At 42.2% G+C, this 21743-nt stretch overlaps 3 protein-coding genes and 1 long non-coding RNA gene across 7 annotated transcripts; all 4 read left to right on the top strand.

Annotated features, from left to right (window-relative positions):
• The first annotated feature begins 234 nt into the window (after nt 1-234).
• Nucleotides 235-1394, top strand: LOC146983068 (uncharacterized). The gene is made up of 3 exons (XR_015036351.1): nt 235-339; nt 437-1112; nt 1213-1394. It is a non-coding gene; the product is annotated as an uncharacterized LOC146983068 (long non-coding RNA).
• Nucleotides 1395-3244: 1850 nt separating this feature from the next.
• LOC146983069 (GTPase IMAP family member 8-like) lies at nt 3245-6425 on the top strand. Its single transcript, XM_085785601.1, has 5 exons — nt 3245-3950; nt 4367-5083; nt 5165-5286; nt 5401-6085; nt 6175-6425. The coding sequence occupies exons 1-5, from the start codon at nt 3386-3388 to the stop codon at nt 6423-6425; spliced, it is 2340 nt and encodes a 779-aa protein (XP_085641727.1). The 5' UTR covers nt 3245-3385.
• A 932-nt stretch (nt 6426-7357) lies between these two features.
• Nucleotides 7358-11503, top strand: LOC146983070 (GTPase IMAP family member 8-like). Its single transcript, XM_085784432.1, has 6 exons — nt 7358-7579; nt 8184-8894; nt 9319-10035; nt 10117-10238; nt 10350-11037; nt 11125-11503. Exons 1-6 carry the CDS (start codon nt 7549-7551, stop codon nt 11418-11420), a joined length of 2565 nt encoding a protein of 854 aa, XP_085640558.1. The 5' UTR covers nt 7358-7548; the 3' UTR covers nt 11421-11503.
• Nucleotides 11504-12433: 930 nt separating this feature from the next.
• Nucleotides 12434-20667, top strand: LOC146983071 (far upstream element-binding protein 2-like). Of its 4 annotated transcripts, none has more exons than XM_085784451.1 (18): nt 12434-12665; nt 13833-13935; nt 14069-14128; nt 14328-14364; nt 14528-14580; nt 14716-14787; nt 14883-14940; nt 15209-15380; nt 15516-15614; nt 15701-15799; nt 15872-15974; nt 16304-16425; nt 16686-16979; nt 17094-17209; nt 17997-18085; nt 18429-18635; nt 19803-19990; nt 20153-20667. In XM_085784451.1, the coding sequence occupies exons 1-18, from the start codon at nt 12537-12539 to the stop codon at nt 20159-20161; spliced, it is 2010 nt and encodes a 669-aa protein (XP_085640577.1). In that variant the 5' UTR covers nt 12434-12536; the 3' UTR covers nt 20162-20667. The 4 variants fall into 4 exon arrangements, with proteins under 4 accessions (XP_085640577.1, XP_085640578.1, XP_085640579.1 ...); XM_085784450.1 differs by having other exon boundaries at nt 12441-12665; nt 15194-15380; nt 20153-20360; XM_085784452.1 differs by lacking the exons at nt 19803-19990; nt 20153-20667 and having other exon boundaries at nt 12438-12665; nt 15194-15380; nt 18351-18579.
• The last annotated feature ends 1076 nt before the right edge of the window (nt 20668-21743 follow it).

Consider the following 21743-nt stretch of genomic DNA (forward strand, 5'->3'; position numbering starts at 1 on the left):
TAAAGATCCTCACTATGAAGTCAATGTGCAGCATGCAAAGGCAATAAAAGAGAAGAAAAAAGCTGAGGACAAAATGGCTAAGAGAATTTGGCAGATAACTCAAAGACAATCAAGAATACTAAAAGAGTTAGGTAATAAGAAATCATCTAAATATCTAAAATTAATTTAGTTATTTTTTACTATTTTATGAAAAACAAATTTACTTTTTCTTCAGGAGAGAGTCAGCGAATCACTGACCTGAGGGTCGTGCTTGTTGGAAGAAAAGAGTCTGGGAAGAGTATGGCAGGAAACATAATACTTGGTAAAGAAGAGCTATTTGACACGCGTTGGATGAAGAAGGTATCACAATATTGTGAACTGAACTGAAACACTTGTAAAATACAAATTTGGTCTCCTATAAAATTTTCTAATTTTTCATTTTGTTTCCTTTCGGTAGGAATTCCAACAGAAGACAGAAACCAGGACATGTGTAAAACACCAGACAAATGTTGCCGGAGTAAACATCACAGTTGTCGAGACACCAGGCTGGCTTACTGGTGACACGATGCCACCTGACTGGCTGAAAGATGAAGTTGTGCGTGGTGTCTCCTTGTGTGCTCCTGGCCCTCACGTTTTTCTCCTGGTTGTTCCCATTTCCAAACCCTTTATGGAAGAAGATCGTAAAGCAGTGGTCGAGCTCCTGAAGCCATTTGGTGAGACAGTCTGGAGATACTGCATGGTCCTGTTCACCTGGGGTGACTGGCTCAACAAAACATCCATTGAGCATCACATTGCTGGAGAAGGAAAGCCCCTCCAGTGGCTCGTGGAAAAGTGTCAGAACAGAACTGTTGTCATCAGCTTCTACCAGCCTTTTCCAGACGATGAGCTGCTCAACAAAATGAATGCCTTAACAATTAGTAACAAGGGCCACAGCTTCAACATAGAAGATGAACAGAAGAAAAAACTGAAACTTCCCTGGCAAGCTAAACAACCTGAGCTGACTGAGGAGGAGTGGAACAGGAGGGTGCAGGAAGAAGCAGACCAGATGTTGAACGTTGATCTACAAGAACCTGATGAACCAATGCTACCATCTATGAAGGCTGCAGAGAGCATGCGTTCACTTCCACCATACAGTGAGTTTGACATAGACAAAATGGTTTTAGTTCATTATATCAAAAATATTTTAATGTGCATTGTTATTGTTGTTATACAGCATTCATCTTCTGTTTTCAGTGAGTGAACGTGCTCCCTCAAAGTATGGGAGCAGTTATTCGGTTGACTCTGGGGTTGGCAGCATCAGTACAACATCCAGTTACATGGAGAACCTGAATGAGATGCCTCCGACAGATTAAAATCATCAACCAACAAGTTGTTTTTTCCCACACACAAAGTGGAGTTTGAAACCCAATGCAAATACGCTTTTTGAATACAGCAGATATAAAGGAATTAAGTATCCAACACTGTTTTCAAAACATTCATGGATACTGTAAAAATATACATCCAGTGTTATCATAAGTTTGAACATTGTATATTTTATGTTCTGGTGATAGTATAAAGTGTTTTGGGCTTAGCTGTACATTAAATAAGTGAATGTTATGTAATCAGATTCAGATCAGATTCATGCTTTATTGTCCCCAAGGGGAAATTTGCTTTCACAGTCAGTACTATATTCAAGAGTATCACATTCAGCACACATGTAAACATACAACGTAGATGTTGATGCAGAGACAATAATGCAGTAATGCAATTAATGTATAGTTCAGTTGTTAACTATGCATGTAAAAATGTGTTTTTGTTTGAATTAGGCTTGAATAGCTTTAATTGAAAATACTATACATGTTGTGAATAAGAAATAAATAAAAATGACAACGGAATATAAAATATTAGTGTTGTTTTCATGTTAATCTATTTTCACTCATAAATAATTTCAATCATTGATCTGTTTTTAAAATATTTGCCAATTATTTTTGATGATTTTGAGAATATTTTTCACTTCCTTTTTTGTCAGTCATTAACCTATTAGGTTAATCAACACATCTATCTGCACATAGCATATTGAATAACAACACAAAGCCATCAGCCATTATTAAAACAGGCTAACTGCTTTAATTATTTTAAATACACCTTTTTTAATTTTTTATTATTTATTCATATCAGTCAAAATAGTTCCCAGTGGATTTTCTGTTGGTTATCTTGAGACATTGTTGTGTAGGTAATTCTGACTGTCCCTTTCCACCAGTCTTAGGTTTTCAGGACTCTGTCACTCGTGATTCTTTGACTTCCTGTTTTATTTCGACATCAGTATTTACTCATGTAGTTTCATCACTTCCTGTCACGTCCCATCGTTCTTCTCCCACCAGTAACACTACACCTGTTTCCTGTAAATCTGCCTGTATTTAAGCCCTTGTGACACACCCATTCTTTGTCAGATTGTCAGTGTTACCACAATGTACTTTGTTCTCATGTTTTATCCTAATGTTGCCAGAATTAGGTCGAACTCCAGCTCTCATAACTTCAGCTCCACTGCTGCTACCAACTGTTGCTGATTTGGAAATTTTAGTCAGTTTATAGTGTCATGACAGTTTTTCAACAGAAACAGACAAGTCAGCATCGTCATTGAAAACAATGGATAATATACCTGCTGTTTACACCTCTGGTAAGTGAACTTTTGTTCATAACACTCTGCTTTTGTGCAACATCTTCTTTGGGGGGTATTTTTTATTGGACAGTGTAGAGAGACAAGAAATCAGAGAGAGATAGAAGAACCACATGCAGTAAAGATTGTCGTGGTTGGGGGGCAAACTGGTGCAGGTTTAGGGGATAAAAATGTTCAAATGGGGCTTGCTAGCCACTCAACCACTGAGTACCCCTCCTGTGCAACATCTTGTAATTTATATTCATAATTTCATTGCTTCTTTAAGCGATTTTATTGATTAGATATTCTATTTGACAGAGATAGTTCAGTCACTTATCATGAGCAGAAGTGATGAAACGGTGTATGGGCTAAATCTAATGTCTCTGCTTAAGCTTTTAAATTCATTTTAAGTTCGATACAAATTCTGAATACAAATTTAAGCTGCTGTAATGAGTTAATTTATAAGGAATTCTATGCAAGCACACATGGTTGTAGGCCTAAATAACGTGCAGAGGGATTCTTGCCTTGCACATATTATACAATACAGCAGTTGATTCTACAGAAAGAGCAATTGTACAGTTTTATATTATGCACCTTTGTGAAGAATACTGCATTTCTCTTACAGGGCAACCTCACCACTCTGCAGAGTTGAGGATTGTGCTGATTGGTGGAAAAGAAATACGTAGTGGCCAGAGTCATAAAAGTGCAACTGGCAACATCATACTGGGTAAAAGTGTTTTTGAGACCGACAGAAGAACTGCCCAGAGTGTTATGGGGCAGCAGGAGCTACATGGTAGAAAAGTCACTGTGGTGGACACTCCAGGCTGGTGGTGGCACTATCCCCTGGAAAATACCCCAAAGTTGGACCAGATAGAAATCACAAACAGCGTCCATCTGTGCGCCCCAGGGCCTCACGCTTTTCTTCTAGTTTTTCCTGTTGGTTTATTTTTTCCTGAGATCTTCAGACACTCCCTAGAAGAGCACTTGAAACTTTTTCAAGAAGACGTGTTTAAGCACACGATTGTGCTTTTTACTGCTCCATGTTTTGAGGAAAATATTAAACAAATCAGTAATTGGCCAGCACTGCAATGGGTTCTCACACAATGTGGAAACCGACAACATGTTCTCAACATCAATGACAAGGATGGCACTCAAGTCATGAAGCTTTTTGAAAAAATTGAGGCAATGGTTGAAGGAAATGCTGGTGGCTGCTTCTCCATTGACAGAGCTGCTGGAAATGCTCTAAGACAGGAAATACAAGGAATGACTGAGAGAGCATCAAAGAGATCTGATGAAGTACAGGGACAAAGAAGGGACCTCAGAGCTCTGATTGAAGGTAAAGAGTTGTTTATTTAATGTTTAAAATACCATTATGGCAGCACAGTGGTGCAGTGGTAGCACTGTTGCCTCACAGCAAGAGGGTTCTGGGTCGGACCCACCGGCTGGCTGGGGCCCTTGTTACAATTGGCTATCTGTCACCTGAGTAAATTCTACTACTTTGTACTGAAGACTTCTCTGGTACTTTCTTGGGCCTATAAGAATAGGAATAACACCCTTATGTGTGGAGTTTGCATGTTTTTCCTGTGCATGTGTGGTATTTTGGCTTCCTCCCACGGACCAAAGACATGCAGGTTAGGTTGATTGGCGACTCTAAATTGCAAGCTTAGTGAGGATAAGCAGTATTGAAGATGAAGATGAAGATGAAACATATCATTATACAAGCATGAATATTTCTTGACTCTATTTCCACAGGTGGTAAAACTGCCCCGGCACATCTAAGATTGGTGATGGTTGGTGCACAGGGCTCTGCCAAGAGCTCAGCAGGAAACTGCATTCTGGGAAAAAAGGCATTTACTGTTCAAGTCAGATTAAGAACAACAAAGTGTTGTGAAATAAGCCACAGCATGGTGGCAAGGAGGAAGCTCACAGTGGTAGATTCTCCTGGTTGGTTTTACAACCACACGCTTCAGGACACCTGTAAGAGAGACAAACTTGAAATAGAGAACAGCACCAACCTGTGTCCTCCAGGACCCCATGCTGTGCTCCTCATGGTCGGCCTGGCATCTGCTTTCAACAAATCATACCAGAGGTCTGTCCAGGAGCACATGAGTCTGTTCACAGATGACATCTGGAAACACACAATTGTTGTGTTCACTAGAGGTGAATGGCTGGGAGGGAAGACTGTGGAGGAACGTATAGAGAGTGAGGAAGGTCTGCAGTGGCTCGTGGAGAAGTGTGGCAACAGGTATCATGTCCTGAGCGACATGAAACACAGTAATGAGACGCAGGTAAAAGAGCTCCTCGAGAAGATTGAAGAGATGTGGGCAGGAAATAAAGATCCTCACTATGAAGTCAATGTGCAGCGTGCAGAGGCAATAGAGGCAGGGGAAGAGGCTGAAGACAAGATGGCTCAGAGGATGAGACAGATAACTCAAAGACAATCAAGAATACTAAAAGAGCTGTTTAAAGGTAATAACAAAAATCACATTATTTAAAATAGATTTATTTGTTTGTCTGTTTTCATAATGAAAAATATAACAATTTCTCCAGGAGAGACGTGGCCGATGACTGACCTGAGAGTCGTGCTTGTCGGCAGAAAAGAGTCTGGGAAGAGTATGGCAGGAAACACAATCCTTTTTAAGGATGTATTTGACACATGTTGGATGAAAAAGGTAATACTACACTACCACAGCTGAAACACTTCAGGAAGAGGGTATAACAACAACCTTTGCTTTGTCAAGTCTGTTTTAAATGTTGTACTTTCTGATTTTGTTTCCTTTTGGTAGGAGTTCCAACATAAGAGAGAAACCAGGACATGTGTAAAACACCAGACAAATGTTGCTGGAGTAAACATCACAGTTGTCGAGACACCAGGCTGGCTTACTGATGCCACGATGCCACCTGACTGGCTGAAAGATGAAGTTGTGCGTGGTGTCTCCTTGTGTGCTCCTGGCCCTCACGTTTTTCTCCTGGTTGTTCCCATTTCCAAACCCTTCATGGAAGAAGATCGTAAAGCAGTGGTCGAGCTCCTGAAGCCATTTGGTGAGACAGTCTGGAGATACTGCACGGTCCTGTTCACCTGGGGTGACTGGCTCAACAAAACATCCATTGAGCATCACATTGCTGGAGAAGGAAAGGACCTCCAGTGGCTCGTGGAAAAGTGTCAGAACAGATATGTTGTCAACATCTATAGACGTTTTCCGGGAGAGCTGTTCGACAAAATTAACGCATTAAAAATGCGTAACAGGGGCCACTGCTTCAGTGCAGGACAGACAGACAAGGACAAACAGAAGAAAAAACTGAAACTTCCCTGGCAAGTTAAACAGTCTGAGCTGACTGAGGAGGAGTGGAACAGGAGGGAGCAGGAGCTCATAGACCGGGTGTTGAAAGCTGTTCAACAAGAACCCAATGAACCGATGCCACCGCCTGTGAAGACGGCAGCGAGCATGGATGGATTCTGCGTTCCAAGCAGTAAGTGCATTTGAAATATTACATATGCACATTGTTGTTGTTAGGAATTACAGCGTTCATCTCCTGTTTTGTTGTTGTTTGTTTTTCAGTGAGTGCAGGTGCTCCCTCAGAGTATGGGGGCACATTTTGGACACTGAGAGGCCGAACCATGGTGTCTGAATGGCTGAACAACCGGTTGACTGATTCTGACATCACCTCTGGGTTTGGTAGCATCAGTGCAGCAGCCAGTTACATGGAGAACCTGGATGAGATCCCTCTGATGGATGAAAATCACCAACCGAGTTGTTTTTTTCCCACACACAAAATGAAGATTACAACCCGACGCAGATACTCTTTTTAAACACAACACATAGCACAAAGGAATGAAGTATCCAACATAAAAGGACTGTTTTTAGAACATTCATTAATATTGTAAAAAAAAAAAATATATATATATATATATATATATATATATATATATATATATCCAATGGGATCTTAAGTTTGAACTGTGTATATTTCATATTCTGGTGATTATATAAAGCATTATAGGGATATATGAAATAATTGAATGATGTAATCGTGTTGATACAGTGACAATAATGCAATAATACAACTATTGTTTACTGTATATATGTAAAAATGTGCTCTTTCAAATTAGGCTTGAAAAGCCAACTGAAAATACCAGAAAATTATGAATAAAAAATGATGACGTAATCTAAAATTGATTTTTACTTGCAAATAGATTGCAATCATTGATCTGTTTTTAAATATTTTATAATTATTTTGATCATTTTAAGAATATTTGCCACTTCATTTTTTTTGTTAATCATTAATTGGTTAATTAACACATTGTCTCAGCTCATAGCATATAGAATAAGAATATAAGGCATCAGCCAAAAACAGACTAACTGCTTTAATTGTTGTTCATTCTAAAACTTAATATTCTCCATGTCTTCACAACTTGACTAAGCCAAAAAACAAAACAAAAAATCATATCAGTCATAATCAGTTATAAAAAATAGTTCCCAATGGGTTTTCTGTTGGTCATATTGAGACATTGCTGTGTAGGTAATCTTGACTAACTCTCTCAACCAGTCTTAGGTTTTCAGGACTCTGTCTCTCGTGATTCTTTGACTTCCTGTTTTATTTCAACATCAGTATTTACTCATGTAGTTTCATCACTTCCTGTCACGTCCCAACGTTCTTCTCCCACCAGTAACACTACACCTGTTTCCTGTAAATCTGCCTGTATTTAAGCCCTTGTGACACACCCATTCTTTGTCAGATTGTCAGTGTTACCACAATGTACTTTGTTCTCATGTTTTATCCTAATGTTGCCAGAATTAGGTCGAACTCCAGCTCTCATAACTTCAGCTCCACTGCTGCTACCAACTGTTGCTGATTTGGAAATTTTAGTCAGTTTATAGTGTCATGACAGTTTTTCAACAGAAACAGACAAGTCAGCATTGTCATTGAAAACAATGGATAATATACCTGCTGTTTACACCTCTGGTAAGTGAACTTTTGTTCATAACACTCTGCTTTTGTGCAACATCTTCTTTGGGGGGTATTTTTTTATTGGACAGTGTAGAGAGACAAGAAATCAGAGAGAGATAGAAGAACCACATGCAGTAAAGATTGTTGTGGTCGGGGGTCAAACTGGTGCAGGTTTAGGGGATAAAAATGTTAAAATGGGGCTTGCTCTAGCCACTCAACCACCAAGTACCCCTCCTGTGCAACATCTTGTGGAATTTATATTCATAATTTCATTGCTTCTTTAATCGATTTTATTGATTAGTTATTCTATTTGACAGAGATAGTTCAGTCACGTATATCATGAGCAGAAGTGATGAAACAGTGTATGGGCTAAATCTAATGTCTCTGCTTAAGCTTTTAAATTCATGTCAAACATATTTTAAGTTCGATACAAATTCTGAATACAAATTTAAGCTGCTGTAATGAGTTAATTTATAAGGAATTCTACGCAAGCACACATGGTTGTAGGCCTAAATAATGTGCAGAGGGATTCTTGCCTTGCATATTGATTCTACAGAAAGAGCATTTGTACAGTTTTATATTATGCACCTTTGTGAAGAATACTGCATTTCTCTTACAGGGCAACCTCACCACTCTGCAGAGTTGAGGATTGTGCTGATTGGTGGAAAAGAAATACGTAGTGGCCAGAGTCATAAAAGTGCAACTGGCAACATCATACTGGGTAAAAGTGTTTTTGAGACCGACAGAAGAACTGCCCAGAGTGTTATGGGGCAGCAGGAGCTACATGGTAGAAAAGTCACTGTGGTGGACACTCCAGGCTGGTGGTGGCACTATCCCCTGGAAAATACCCCAAAGTTGGACCAGATAGAAATCACAAACAGCGTCCATCTGTGCGCCCCAGGGCCTCACGCTTTTCTTCTAGTTATTCCTGTTGGTTTATTTTTTCCTGAGATCTTCAGACACTCCCTAGAAGAGCACTTGAAACTTTTTCAAGAAGACGTGTTTAAGCACACGATTGTGCTTTTTACTGCTCCATGTTTTGAGGAAAATATTAAACAAATCAGTAATTGGCCAGCACTGCAATGGGTTCTCACACAATGTGGAAACCGACAACATGTTCTCAACATCAATGACAAGGATGGCACTCAAGTCATGAAGCTTTTTGAAAAAATTGAGGCAATGGTTGAAGGAAATGCTGGTGGCTGCTTCTCCATTGACAGAGCTGCTGGAAATGCTCTAAGACAGGAAATACAAGGAATGACTGAGAGAGCATCGAAGAGATCTGATGAAGTACAGGGACAAAGAAGGGACCTCAGAGCTCTGATTGAAGGTAAAGAGTTGTTTATTTAATGTTTAAAATACCATTATGGCAGCACAGTGGTGCAGTGGTAGCACTGTTGCCTCACAGCAAGAGGGTTCTGGGTCGGACCCACCGGCTGGCTGGGGCCCTTGTTACAATTGTCTATCTGTCACCTGAGTAAATTCTACTACTTTGTACTGAAGACTTCTCTGGTACTTTCTTGGGCCTATAAGAATATGAGTAACACCCTTATGTGTGGAGTTTGCATGTTTTTCCTGTGCATGTGTGGGTTCTCTCTTGGTATTTTGGCTTCCTCCCACGGACCAAAGACATGCAGGTTAGGTTGATTGGCGACTCTAAATTGCAAGCCTAGTGAGGATAAGCAGTATTGAAGATGAATGAATGAAACATATCATTATACAAGCATGAATATTTCTTGACTCTATTTCCACAGGTGGTAAAACTGCCCCGGCACATCTAAGATTGGTGATGGTTGGTGCACAGGGCTCTGCCAAGAGCTCAGCAGGAAACTGCATTCTGGGAAAAAAGGCATTTACTGTTCAAGTCAGATTAAGAACAACAAAGTGTTGTGAAATAAGCCACAGCATGGTGGCAGGGAGGAAGCTCACAGTGGTAGATTCTCCTGGTTGGTTTTACAACCACACGCTTCAGGACACCTGTAAGAGAGACAAACTTGAAATAGAGAACAGCACCAACCTGTGTCCTCCAGGACCCCATGCTGTGCTCCTCATGGTCGGCCTGGCATCTGCTTTCAACAAATCATACCAGAGGTCTGTCCAGGAGCACATGAGTCTGTTCACAGACGACATCTGGAAACACACAATTGTTGTGTTCACTAGAGGTGAATGGCTGGGAGGGAAGACTGTGGAGGAACGTATAGAGAGTGAGGAAGGTCTGCAGTGGCTCGTGGAGAAGTGTGGCAACAGGTATCATGTCCTGAGCGACATGAAACACAGTGATGAGACGCAGGTAAAAGAGCTCCTCGAGAAGATTGAAGAGATGTGGGCAGGAAATAAAGATCCTCACTATGAAGTCAATGTGCAGCGTGCAGAGGCAATAGAGGCAGGGAAAGAGGCTGAAGACAAGATGGCTCAGAGGATGAGACAGATAACTCAAAGACAATCAAGAATACTAAAAGAGTTGTTTAAAGGTAATAACAAAAATCACATTATTTAAAATAGATTTATTTGTTTGTCTGTTTTTATAATGAAAAATATAATAATTTCTCCAGGAGAGACGTGGCCGATGACTGACCTGAGAGTCGTGCTTGTCGGCAGAAAAGAGTCTGGGAAGAGTATGGCAGGAAACACAATCCTTCTTAAGGAGGTATTTGACACAAGTTGGATGAAGAAGGTAATACTACACTACCACAGCTGAAACACTTCAGGAAGAGGGTGCAACAACCTTTGCTTTGTCATGTCTGTTTTAAATGTTGTACTTTCTGATTTTGTTTCCTTTTGGTAGGAGTTCCAACATAAGAGAGAAACCAGGACATGTGTAAAACACCAGACAAATGTTGCTGGAGTAAACATCACAGTTGTCGAGACACCAGGCTGGCTTACTGGTGACACGGTGACACCTGACTGGCTGAAAGATGAAGTTGTGCGTGGTGTCTCCTTGTGTGCTCCTGGCCCTCACGTTTTTCTCCTGGTTGTTCCCATTTCCAAATCCTTTATGGAAGAAGATCGTAAAGCAGTGGCCGAGCTCCTGAAGCCATTTGGTGAGACAGTCTGGAGATACTGCACGGTCCTGTTCACCTGGGGTGACTGGCTCAACAAAACATCCATTGAGCATCACATTGCTGGAGAAGGAAAGGACCTCCAGTGGCTCGTGGAAAAGTGTCAGAACAGATACCATGTTGTCACCTTTCCCTGGTTTGTTCCGGGAGAGCTGTTCTACAGAATAAATGCATTAAAGATGCGTAACAAGGGCCACTGCTTCAGTGCAGGACAGACAGACAAGGACAAACAGAAGAAAAAACTGAAACTTCCCTGGCAAGTTAAACAGACTGACCTGACTGAGGAGGAGTGGAACAGGAGGGAGCAGGAGCTCATAGACCGGGTGTTGAAAGCTGTTCAACAAGAACCCAATGAACCGATGCCACCGCCTGTGAAGACGGCAGCGAGCATGGATGGATTCTGCGTTCCAAGCAGTACGTGCATTTGAAATATTACATGTACATTGTTGTTGTTAGGGATTACAGCATTCATCTCCTGTTTTGTTGTTGTTTGTTTTTCAGTGAGTGCAGGTGCTCCTTCAGAGTATGGGGGCACATTTTGGACACTGAGAGGCCGAACCATGGTGTCTGAATGGCTGAACAACCGGGTGACTGATTCTGACATCACATCTGGACGTGGCAGCATCAGTGCAGCAGCCAGTTACATGGAGAACCTGGATGAGATCCCTCTGACGGATGAAAATCACCAACCAACACATTGTTTCCTTCTAGAAAAAGACAAAGTGAAGTTGGATCATCCTCTCCAGATGAGGGTTTCCATGGACACTGTTGCAACCCGACGCAGATACTCCTTTTAAACACAACAGAATATCCAACACTGTTTTCAAAACCAATATATGAGAAATATATGCTATGTAAATCTATAGGAAGGAAGGAAAATGTATTTATATAGCACCTTTCACAGACAGCAGTCACAAGGTGCTGTACACGATCAGTCAACATTTGACCAACAGGGAGACAATCAGCAAGAACAACAACAACAATGCAGAGTAACTATCAGCAATACATTGGTTACAGTGCAAAGGAGTTAATAAAAGGCAAGAGTAAATAAGTGGGTTTTTAGCTGCTTTTTAAATGATATGACTGAGGAAGCAGCTCTCAATTCTGGAGGCAGGGCATCCCAAAGCCTTAGTGCCCTGTCACCTTTCGTAATGAGTCTAGTGCGGGGGACATGGAGCAGGCCTTGGTATGAGGAACGTAACGGTCTGGAAGTGGTGTAGGGTTTTAGGAGTTCAGAGATGTAGGTGGGAGCTTGTCCATGAATGGCCTGATAGGACCGTAAGTGTGAACATAGGCTATTATGCACTGGTCATTAGGCTAGCTATATAAAATGTTCTAGGTTTGGCTGTAGGCCTACATTAAATCATTAAATAAGCGAATGTTATGTAATTGTATTGTAATTGTATTTTTGATTGATTACTTTATCAAAATGTGTTTTTCTGATCAGGCTTGAAATGCAAATAAAAACACCATAAAAAAATCATCATCAAAAAAAAATAAAATAAAAATGACACATCAACACAGTTTGTTTCAGCCATAACACTACCATTTCAACCATAACACTAAAACAGGCTAACTGCTTAATTGTTGTTCATTCTCAAACTTAATGCGTAGTTTGCATTATTTTCCATGTCTTCATAACTTGACAAAGCCCAAAAAAAAAAAAATAATAATACACATACTAGTCACCTGTTATAATACTGAGTCTCATCTGTGTAATGTGGTCATCTCAGGAGTCGAAACCGCGACTGAGCCTTCCCGGCCGCCGTCGTGTCTCCGGCGCTTTCCTTCCTTCCTTCCTCGCTCCGTCAGTTTCTTGACTTTCCTTCCTACTCCTGCGCAGCTCTGCTCCCGGTTTTTCTACTCCGCTCTGGCTCTGCTTGTCTATTTCTAGTAGTCACCTCACCGCCACCATGTCGGAGTACAGCGCGGTGCCGCCGCCCGGCCCCGCGGCCCCTCTCGGCGGACAGGCGGCTCTGGGAAACGGAGCGGCAGCGATCAAGAAAGATGCTTTCGCGGACGCGGTGCAGCGGGCCCGGCAGGTGAGAGGGATGTGGGTCCGGAGGGAGGGCTAGCTCAGGTTAGCTCCAGGGCTAACAGCGCATAAACAACACAACAAGGGGCTTGATGATGCACTAATGCAATAGTCGAGGTAACAGTGTGATAGCAGGCTACAGTAAAGCTCGTCAGGTCGAGTCCTGTTTGTGCTTGTTGTTAACGTTACACCTTCAATGTATGTTGCCTGTATCCTTAAATAACATGTTATAGGTAAAATATAAAAATAGCCACAGCATATTGTTATTATTTATTTCAGTTCACCGGCTCCATCTCTAAATCAGTGAATATATGATTTAGATTAACTGCAGAGGTGGTTATTTTATATAATCTATTTGTATAAATGCATAGAAAGCACAATAATAACCCCCCCCTGCTCCCACTGTTATGCTTTTCCTTTCATTTTCAATTCTCCATCTTGCTTTGATATTATTTGCTTCTTAACGTTGGCACATGCATTTAGTTGCTAATTTATTAGCTGTACTTAGCTAAAACAGTCTTGCACTAAATCCTCTCCTCATCAATGTTATATAATGATCAGATATTGAGTTTTTTTTAATTTTTTTATAGATGTGCTGATTCAAAACAATTTGATCTAGATACTGAATTTTACAGAGGTGTTCTGTCATTGAAATAAATGGGGTGGATGAAATAGTAGAAACTACTCAATCCATATAATACAGTTTAATTCATCACATACTGCAGCCTCCAAATCCTCAAGCTGAATCAACACCTCTCTAACACAATTTCAACACAAACTGATCATAAAAAAAGAAACAATTTACCCTCAAATAAAAACAAACAAAAAACGATAGATTGATACAAATGAGTGATGTAACCAAAATACTACAAAATATTCACTGTCTTATTATCATTGTGAATATTGTTGTAAAAATCAATTTACACACAATAACCAAGAAAGTTATTTAAAACAGTGGCTAATTAAAATATAAAATGATGATAACATTATAATAATATTAACATCTGAAATGGTTCACAGTACATGCAGCAGTGGTGTACATTAATATAATAGAGGTGGTGCACAGTTATAAGATGCTGCTCAGCGTTCTGTGTACCATATGGTGTACAATTAGTATTAGGATGTAAACATTTGATATATAAATTGTCATGGTGACGACGTCTATGTGTTTCAGATTGCAGCTAAGATCGGGGGTGACGCTGGTCCTCCCATGAACAACAACACAGCTTCAGACGGTTTTCCATTCGCGGCACAGAAACGACAGCTGGAGGACGCAGGTAGCACCGACGGCACTGCCTCACCACTTCTAGGTTACACAGTTGATAATGGCTTTAGATTCAAAAGATATTTTTTAAGGTTTCGTTCACACACACAGCTATAGTGGACATCTGTTGTTTCCTCATTTGACAGATGAACCAGAGAGCAAGAAACTGGCCGCACAAAGTGACTTGGATTCAGCTAAAGCACTGTGTGAGTCCACCCTGTTAAGTTATTACTCACAGCTTGCTGTCGCACAGTAATCGTGTTTCAGTGTTTTGTAACTTTCGACCTTGTGTATCCACATTTCTCCTCCTGTGACTGTTTTTACATGAGTCCATCGGTAAACTAAAACCTCTCATTCGCTTTGCTTTCTCGCCCTGTTTTTCTCTCTGTTGCTGTCACGTCTCAGCTATTGGTGCACAGCTCGCTGCTCTTGCACAACAAAGGTGAGATCTCATCATAGTTTTCAGACAATTTGTGTTATAATTAGCCCATATTCAGCCTTTGTATCATGGCAGATTGGAGCAGAAGTACATTAAGAGAATCTGCTAGTACCTGATTTGTCACCTCTTGTTCCCTCTTTGTTGTTGTCCTTGCTGCTGCTGCCAGGCCTGCCTCCACCACAGAGGAGTACAGTGTTCCCGACAGCATGGTGGGACTCAGTGAGTGCAGCCCGACTCTGTTTTAAAACCACACCGATGCCGCTCTGTGTCTGTGGTGTGAGACACAAATAGATGCCATTTGAAAGCCTGTGAGCCACCAAACAACACAACTCTTTCACATCTCTCTGTCCCTAGTTATCGGCCGTGGAGGTGAACAGATCAATAAAATCCAACAGGAGTCGGGTTGCAAGGTTCAGATTGCTCCAGGTAACTGTCTGTGCTTCTGTTATCCACAGTTGTGTCTTTGATATTTTATTTTTTTCTACCTGTGTAACTCTATCTGTGTGTGTGTGTGTGTCTAGACAGCGGAGGACTTCCAGAGAGGAGCGTCTCTCTCACGGGTTCGCTCGACTCCATACAGTAAGTTTTGCATTTCAAAGACGCTCTCATCATTTTATGTGAAAGTCTGTTACAGTTTTTCAAAACTAAGTGTGGTTAGTTATTGTTTTTGTTAATACTGATGCCGTAGCTTTGAAGCCCCATTTTTTCATGTCACTCAGTTATATCATTATATACATTACATTAATACTATGTGATGTAACATTAGTCCCTTGGCATAATATGAGCTAGAGGCGACATGATGGTGTAAAGTGGATGTGAAGTAACAGGTCAGCTCTTCCCCGGCCAGGAAAGCCAAGGGGCTGTTGGATGAGATAGTGTCACGAGGGCGGGGTACGCCCCCCTCCTCTTATCACGAGTCCACCAATGGGCAGAATGGCACAGTTCATGAGATGATGATCCCAGCTGGCAAGGCTGGTCTCGTCATTGGCAAAGGAGGAGAGACCATCAAACAGCTCCAGGTAGACTGCATGGCTGTTGTTTTTATATTTCGGGAAACTATAACTAACTGAACAGTGTACCCACTTTTACAGTGCAGTGTATTGTATTATATAAAGATGTGTATAACCACAGTGTTTGATTGGTTTTATCTCTAGGAGCGTGCAGGGGTGAAGATGATCCTGATCCAGGATGCCTCTCAGGGACCCAACGTTGACAAACCACTGCGCATTATCGGAGATCCATACAAAGTCCAGGTATGGCCATAAAATCATAATGTTCAGAATTGATGTCCCGTCGATTTCCCGTGAACGATATTCAACATGTTTTGTGTCCTTTTCAGCAAGCCCAGGAAATGGTGCAGGAGATTCTGAGAGAGAGAGACCATGGCGGCTACAGTGAAAGAAATGACTTCGGCTCCCGAATGGGAGGAGGCATGGATGTGAGTTTGTGTGTGAGGTTAGAATTTGGATCATTTGATTGAACCAAATCTGAACGGATAAATACTTTTCAGATCCCAGTACCACGACACTCAGTCGGTGTTGTCATTGGACGCAACGGAGAGATGATCAAGAAAATCCAGAATGATGCTGGAGTCAGGATACAGTTCAAACAAGGTAGGACACAGTGATGATAGCGGTTGCAATTATAAGATTGATTATTTTGTTGATGTAAGAATGGTACATTCAGGATCTCATAAGTGTTAAAAACAACATGGAACATGAAAGTTTGATGTCTGATGACATGAACTACACAAAGAGACAGTTTATAAAATGTAACCTTAAATATCATCCTGTTATCACTGAAGTTTGAACTTTTATGCAGTGATAACACAAGTGATAGTTTAAAACTCTCACCAGAACAATGAACCAGTTGTTGATTCTCAAGTTATTTGACAAAAGACATCTAAAGTATTGATAAATGCAGACTTCAATCTTTCTGTCAGATGATGGGACCGGTCCAGATAAGATCGCCCACATCAGTGGTCCTCCTGACCGCTGCGAACACGCTGCCCAGATCATCAACGACCTGCTGCAGAGCATCAGGGTCAGGGAGGAGGGACAGGGGGTGAGTTAACGCTCTCTAGTCTCTCACACATGCATGGAAAATCAAAAAATAAATGGTGACAAAACTGTAGAAAATTACCACACTTCTGGACAACAGTCGATTTTAACTTTCAAGCCTCATAACATCTGCATTAGTAGCACGTAACTTAAAACAAGAAAAGAAAAGAAACATACTCAACTAAAACCTTAGAGCATCAACAGTAACTAGAAAACAGAGAGCTCTACTGTCGCCATGAGGTTTTCACTCTCCTCCATCTCCAGGGTCCTCCAGGTCCTCCAGGCATGCCTGCAGGCAACAGGGGTCGAGGTGGGGGACAAGGTGGTTGGGGGCCCCCTGGAGGGGAAATGACCTTCTCCATTCCTGCCCACAAGTGTGGGCTTGTGATCGGCCGGGGAGGAGAGAACGTCAAGTCCATCAACCAGCAGACGGGGGCGTTTGTGGAAATCTCCCGACAGCCGCCCCCCAACGGAGACCCCAACTTCAAGCTGTTCATCATCCGGGGCTCGCCGCAGCAGATCGACCACGCCAAGCAGCTCATCGAAGAGAAGATCGAGGTACGCACCGTTCTGGTTTTTAGTCCGTCTACCAGCTGAAATTCTGTGCGCGTGAGAATCCATTTTGGTTCGTAAACATGATAAATTCACATGTGATTACATCATGTCCTGCAGGGTCCTCTGTGTCCTGTGGGCCCAGGGCCAGGCGGCCCCGGTCCTGCTGGTCCCATGGGTCCCTACAACCCTAACCCATACAACCCTGGACCGCCCGGGGCCCCTGGACCACCACAGTGAGTGCCTTTTGTAACCGTCTGTTTCGGATTCAGCTAAATAATTTTGGGCTTTTTGATGGGGTTCGGTTTCTTCCGAACCTTAGCGCATCAATCGAACTGATCCCCACGCACGTCAACATAATGACGCCGCCAACGAACGATATTCTACCCTCCCTGAACTGCAAGGTTCAAAGCACTCTCAGCACAGCCAGCATCACTGTCGTCATCACAAACTGAAAATAAATTCCGCTAGCTTGATGCTAACATACAATGGAAAACATCATAGACGGGCTAACAGGAATAGGCAGCGTTATCGCCATAATTTTAAACCAACCAACAAGTATATTTTTTGGCTTTTCACACCTTTTATTAGATAGAACAGTTGAGAGAGCCAGGAAATGGGGAGGCAGAGAGAGGGGGAATGACATGCAGGAAAGGGCTGCCCGATGCGGGATTCAAACCGGGGCCGCCTGCAGCGATGCGGGATTCAAACCGGGGCCGCCTGCAGCGAGGACTGTAGCCTCTATACATGGGGCGCCCGCTTAACCTCCCGCGCCACTCGACGCCCCAAACAGCTGTTATTTTAACATAAACATGGCACACAACACAAAGATGTTGCTTTATTATAAGGCGAAAGTTATTGCCCATTGTTTTTTATAACATGTTTACTGTATGGGCCGATGATGGGAGTAGGGTTCGGTTTTTGGTTCTGATTTGCCCAAATCTCAAACAGTGGATACGTTATTCAGCAGAACCCCAAAAATCAGGATTGGGCCTAATGATAAACTGGTCCCTCTCTCCTCAGCGGTGGTCCTCCAGGTCCTCACCAGTACAATCCTCAGGGCTGGAGCAACACCTACCAGCAGTGGCAGCCCCAGGCACCGCACGACCCCAGTGAGTTCACTGCCTCTCCCGGTCCTCAGGGATTAATGATTATTTCTGCCTGTTAAACACATCAACCCCACTGTAGCACTTTCATCCCAGGTCACATGTTACCGTTTATCCCTCGCAGTCTTTTCTGATGAGTAATGACTTTTATTTTTTTCTAAATATGGGAAGGTACACAGGAGTACTGATGGAAATGTTGTGATGAGATGCACCATCTGTACTGTAAGCAGGTCTGGCTAACCCTGTCTCTGTTTCCCCCCTGGTCTCCAAGCCCGGTCTCCAGGCCAGTAGCAGGGGCTCACCCTCACCCTATGAGGACCTCACCCCCTCCACCCTGCATCTTTTCTAGGCAAGGCAGCAGCCAATGACCCTAACGCAGCGTGGGCAGCCTACTACGCTCAGTACTACCAGCAGCCGTCGGGGGCTGTGCCAGCCCAGTACCCTGCTAACCCAACGGGAGGCGCCCAAACATCAGGGGATCACACGCAGCCCGCACAGACGCCGGGGGGCCAGCCAGACTACACCAAGGCCTGGGAGGAGTACTACAAGAAGATGGGTGAGACAGATGAACGACATCCTCCGTAACTTTCCCTGCTATAAGCAAATGAATACTTTTTCTTTTCTAGGTTGAAGCTATCATTTACTTTCTTTGTTTCCCAAAGGGCAGTTGGGATGTGCAGCAGTGACTCAAACACAGTGATAGGAAGTTCATGAACATGTCATAAATATAAACTGACAGTTTAATAATGGGTTATTTAATATTATTCACAAAGTAAAAACTGCCAAACATGTTCTTATTCAAGGCTTTTTCAGTTTGAGGCTTTGCTGCTGATCAGGACTGTTGAGGCAGTAAATGAGTTCTTGTGAAGAACTTTTTTATTGAACCACTGCAAGTAAGACATACAGTAGCATCCATATTCTCTTCAAACTTAAAGCAGAAGTAAGCGATCCGGTCGTTTTCGCTAATGCTGCGTTCGAGGCAGGCTTTTGAAATCGTAAATTACAGCTTCAAGTCACAACTTACGACTTTGTAGCGTTCCAGGCAACCCACTCGTGTTTTTCCGACCTGTTTTACCTGTGAAAGTCACTATAACGGCCACTCGTAACTTCCGACCCGTGAACTCGTACCAGATCAAACTGATACAACTTCACAGGACGGAAAAACACGAGTCTACGAGTTTCCTTGAACGCACCATAACAGTCCTCGTCCCTACGTCGCCACATTCACGGCGTCCCTTGGCTGCACACACAGCCCTGCATGCTGTTCTCTCTCCTCATTGGATAAAAACTGTAGGATACGATAAATGTTTTCTCCTCGGCTCAGAGCAGAGCAGAGTGACTGACAGACCCGTGTTTCAGACCAAACACTCTATAAGTGATTGCTGTCGGAAGATATAACTATTTAAGACTTATATTAACACAAATATATCACTTACTTCTGCTTTAACTTTTTTTTTTTTTAATTGTTTTCTAAAGAACTACAGATTTTTTTGAGCTGCATTTTGGGTGTGTACAGTGTGTATCACTCACAAATTCACCAAACCTAAAGGTTCACTTTGTATAGTATACTTAGTGCCACTTCATACTACAGACTGAAAACTTATTGCAATCTATATAAAATGATAGATTTAATTCCTCTGGTGAACTGTGAAGTTTTGCATCATGACCTCACCATGAGTCTTGCTGTGAGCCTGGTCATGTTCCTCTCCTCTGTCGCCTCCAGCCCAGGCCGGCGGCTCTGTCCCCGGGACAGCAGCTGCCGTCCCAGGAGCAGCGGGGGGAGCGGCGTCCACAACAGGAGGCCAGCCAGACTACAGCGCAGCCTGGGCCGAGTACTACCGGCAGCAGGCGGCGTACTACGGACAGACAGGACAGGCTCCCGGCCAGCCAGCCACTCCCCAGCAAGGACAGGTCGGTAAAGAGCAGCTGCAGCGAGCTCATCGCCATGTCTCTTTGATGTCGTTCCGTCTGCTGCTCAGAGTTTGAGATTTTAATTTATATGTGAATGTCACACATTTTGTAATTTATAGTAAGAAGCAGATTTTTCACTGGTTTCAACTGTTTGCATTTTAGACGCAGTGAGGGTTGAAAGCAGAAGGTCTGGTCCTGGAGAGAATCCAGAAGACAGGATCAAGAGGACAACCCTGGACTTCAGGATCTGCGCTGTTAAGTTTGATCTTTTTTTTTTTTTTTTTTAATTTTTATTTGTTCCGAGTGGAGGCCAGACCCTTCCTCACCACCAAACATCACCTGGATACTTTTTAATAAAAATGTGAACTGATTCAACCGAACAGACGTTCTAGTGCTTTTGCTCCTGAGGGGAGGGATAAGACTGATGATCCAATCATGGCAGGTACACAAAGCTTCTCAATGCCTCTGCATTCATTTATATACGCCATTATAAACAATGGAAGCCTTGAAACGCCAGTCATGTTTCTTTTATTATCTTTGACAACATCTCTAAACCATTTTAAAAACCCTAACCTTCATATGTCAGTGTTATATTTACTGAATTGCACAGAGCTATTAGAACTATAACCATATTGTGTATCTGGTACAGGTAATAAATCAGAGAAATACTTTTTAAAGCTCAGTATTTTGATGTTTGTTTTCTTTTCTTTTTTTAAAATCACATTTCCCTCTTGCATGGTGTAACTTGATTTATGTTTCTTTTGCTTATGAATGTGTTCACCCTCACCATTTTGTATGAATGAAATGGCTTTACAAGTTGATTCTGTCCTGTCTGTGTTGGTTCATGCATGTGGGATGACGAATAGATGGAGAAACAGCTGATAAAGAGCAGGGCCACCCTTCACTGACAGAGCAGCTTCAGTCAGCCTTGTACTGGTGAATGAAAGTACATAACTGTGTGTGATGATGTGAACAAATTCTGCAACTTGTTTATAACAAGTTTTTTTGCAGGAATGACGCATGGAGACCTGGTTTTACATCACATGTTCACATCAGGACTTCATGTTTGTTTGTTTTTTATGAATATGTTTTACTTGGGGACTCAGTGGAGTGACTAGACTTAGTCCTGTTGTCCTCAAAGATGGAGGGACACTTTAAAAAAAAAAAAAAGAATTACGGTACTCATAGATTGCAGGAATTATGCAAGTGGCAAATGTAGTATACTTTGTTTATGTTGCCATGATTTGAAACTTCTCAGTTTGTTTTTGCGTTTTTATTGAATGTCCATCTGCCGCGTTAGGCACCTCCTCTGCTTCTTCAAATGTCCCTCTGGGTTTAAACAAATACACCGGCTTACTGTGGATGGAAGGCCAAGATGCAAAGGAAAAGACGCATTTTAAATTTGGCCAGCTCGATGTTCCACATTGCTTGGAAAACTCAAAAACAGTGATTGTCAGACTTTCTAGTGGGCATTCACCCTCAAGCAACTGCATATCTTGTCTTTTTCATGTAGTGACTTGTGTAGCGTGTAAGTGTAACGTTTTACATGTCGAGGTCCTGTCGCCCTCTGTTGTTCACACATCTGCAGGTTCTTCTACAACGGGACAAAACGTCACAAAAAACTACACTCAAACCATCCAAACCATGCTGTGACTTAGTTTCATCTAAAGGACGCATGTCATTGCTTTTTCCTTGTTTTGTTTTTTCTTTTAATCGTGTGTTTGTTTTTATGGATGTCAACATGAGTCTGATG

The sequence above is a fragment of the Trachurus japonicus genome, chromosome 8 (genome assembly GCF_045865225.1).
Source record: "Trachurus japonicus isolate A0001 chromosome 8, Traja_1.0".
NCBI classification, from domain to species: Eukaryota; Metazoa; Chordata; class Actinopteri; order Carangiformes; family Carangidae; genus Trachurus; species Trachurus japonicus.

Coding starts and splice junctions, on each gene's coding strand:
- LOC146983069 (XM_085785601.1), top strand. CDS start 3,386: ATGGGGCAGCAGGAGCTACATGGTAGAAAAGTCACTGTGGTGGACACT. Junction 3,951..4,366: donor CCTCAGAGCTCTGATTGAAG/GTAAAGAGTTGT, acceptor CTATTTCCACAG/GTGGTAAAACTGCCCCGGCA. Junction 5,287..5,400: donor ACACATGTTGGATGAAAAAG/GTAATACTACAC, acceptor TCCTTTTGGTAG/GAGTTCCAACATAAGAGAGA.
- LOC146983070 (XM_085784432.1), top strand. CDS start 7,549: ATGGATAATATACCTGCTGTTTACACCTCTG. Junction 8,895..9,318: donor CCTCAGAGCTCTGATTGAAG/GTAAAGAGTTGT, acceptor CTATTTCCACAG/GTGGTAAAACTGCCCCGGCA. Junction 10,036..10,116: donor ACTAAAAGAGTTGTTTAAAG/GTAATAACAAAA, acceptor TAATTTCTCCAG/GAGAGACGTGGCCGATGACT.
- LOC146983071 (XM_085784450.1), top strand. CDS start 12,537: ATGTCGGAGTACAGCGCGGTGCCGCCGCCCGGCCCCGCGGCCCCTCTC. Junction 17,210..17,996: donor GGGGCCCCTGGACCACCACA/GTGAGTGCCTTT, acceptor CTCTCTCCTCAG/CGGTGGTCCTCCAGGTCCTC. Junction 18,086..18,428: donor CCAGGCACCGCACGACCCCA/GTGAGTTCACTG, acceptor CATCTTTTCTAG/GCAAGGCAGCAGCCAATGAC.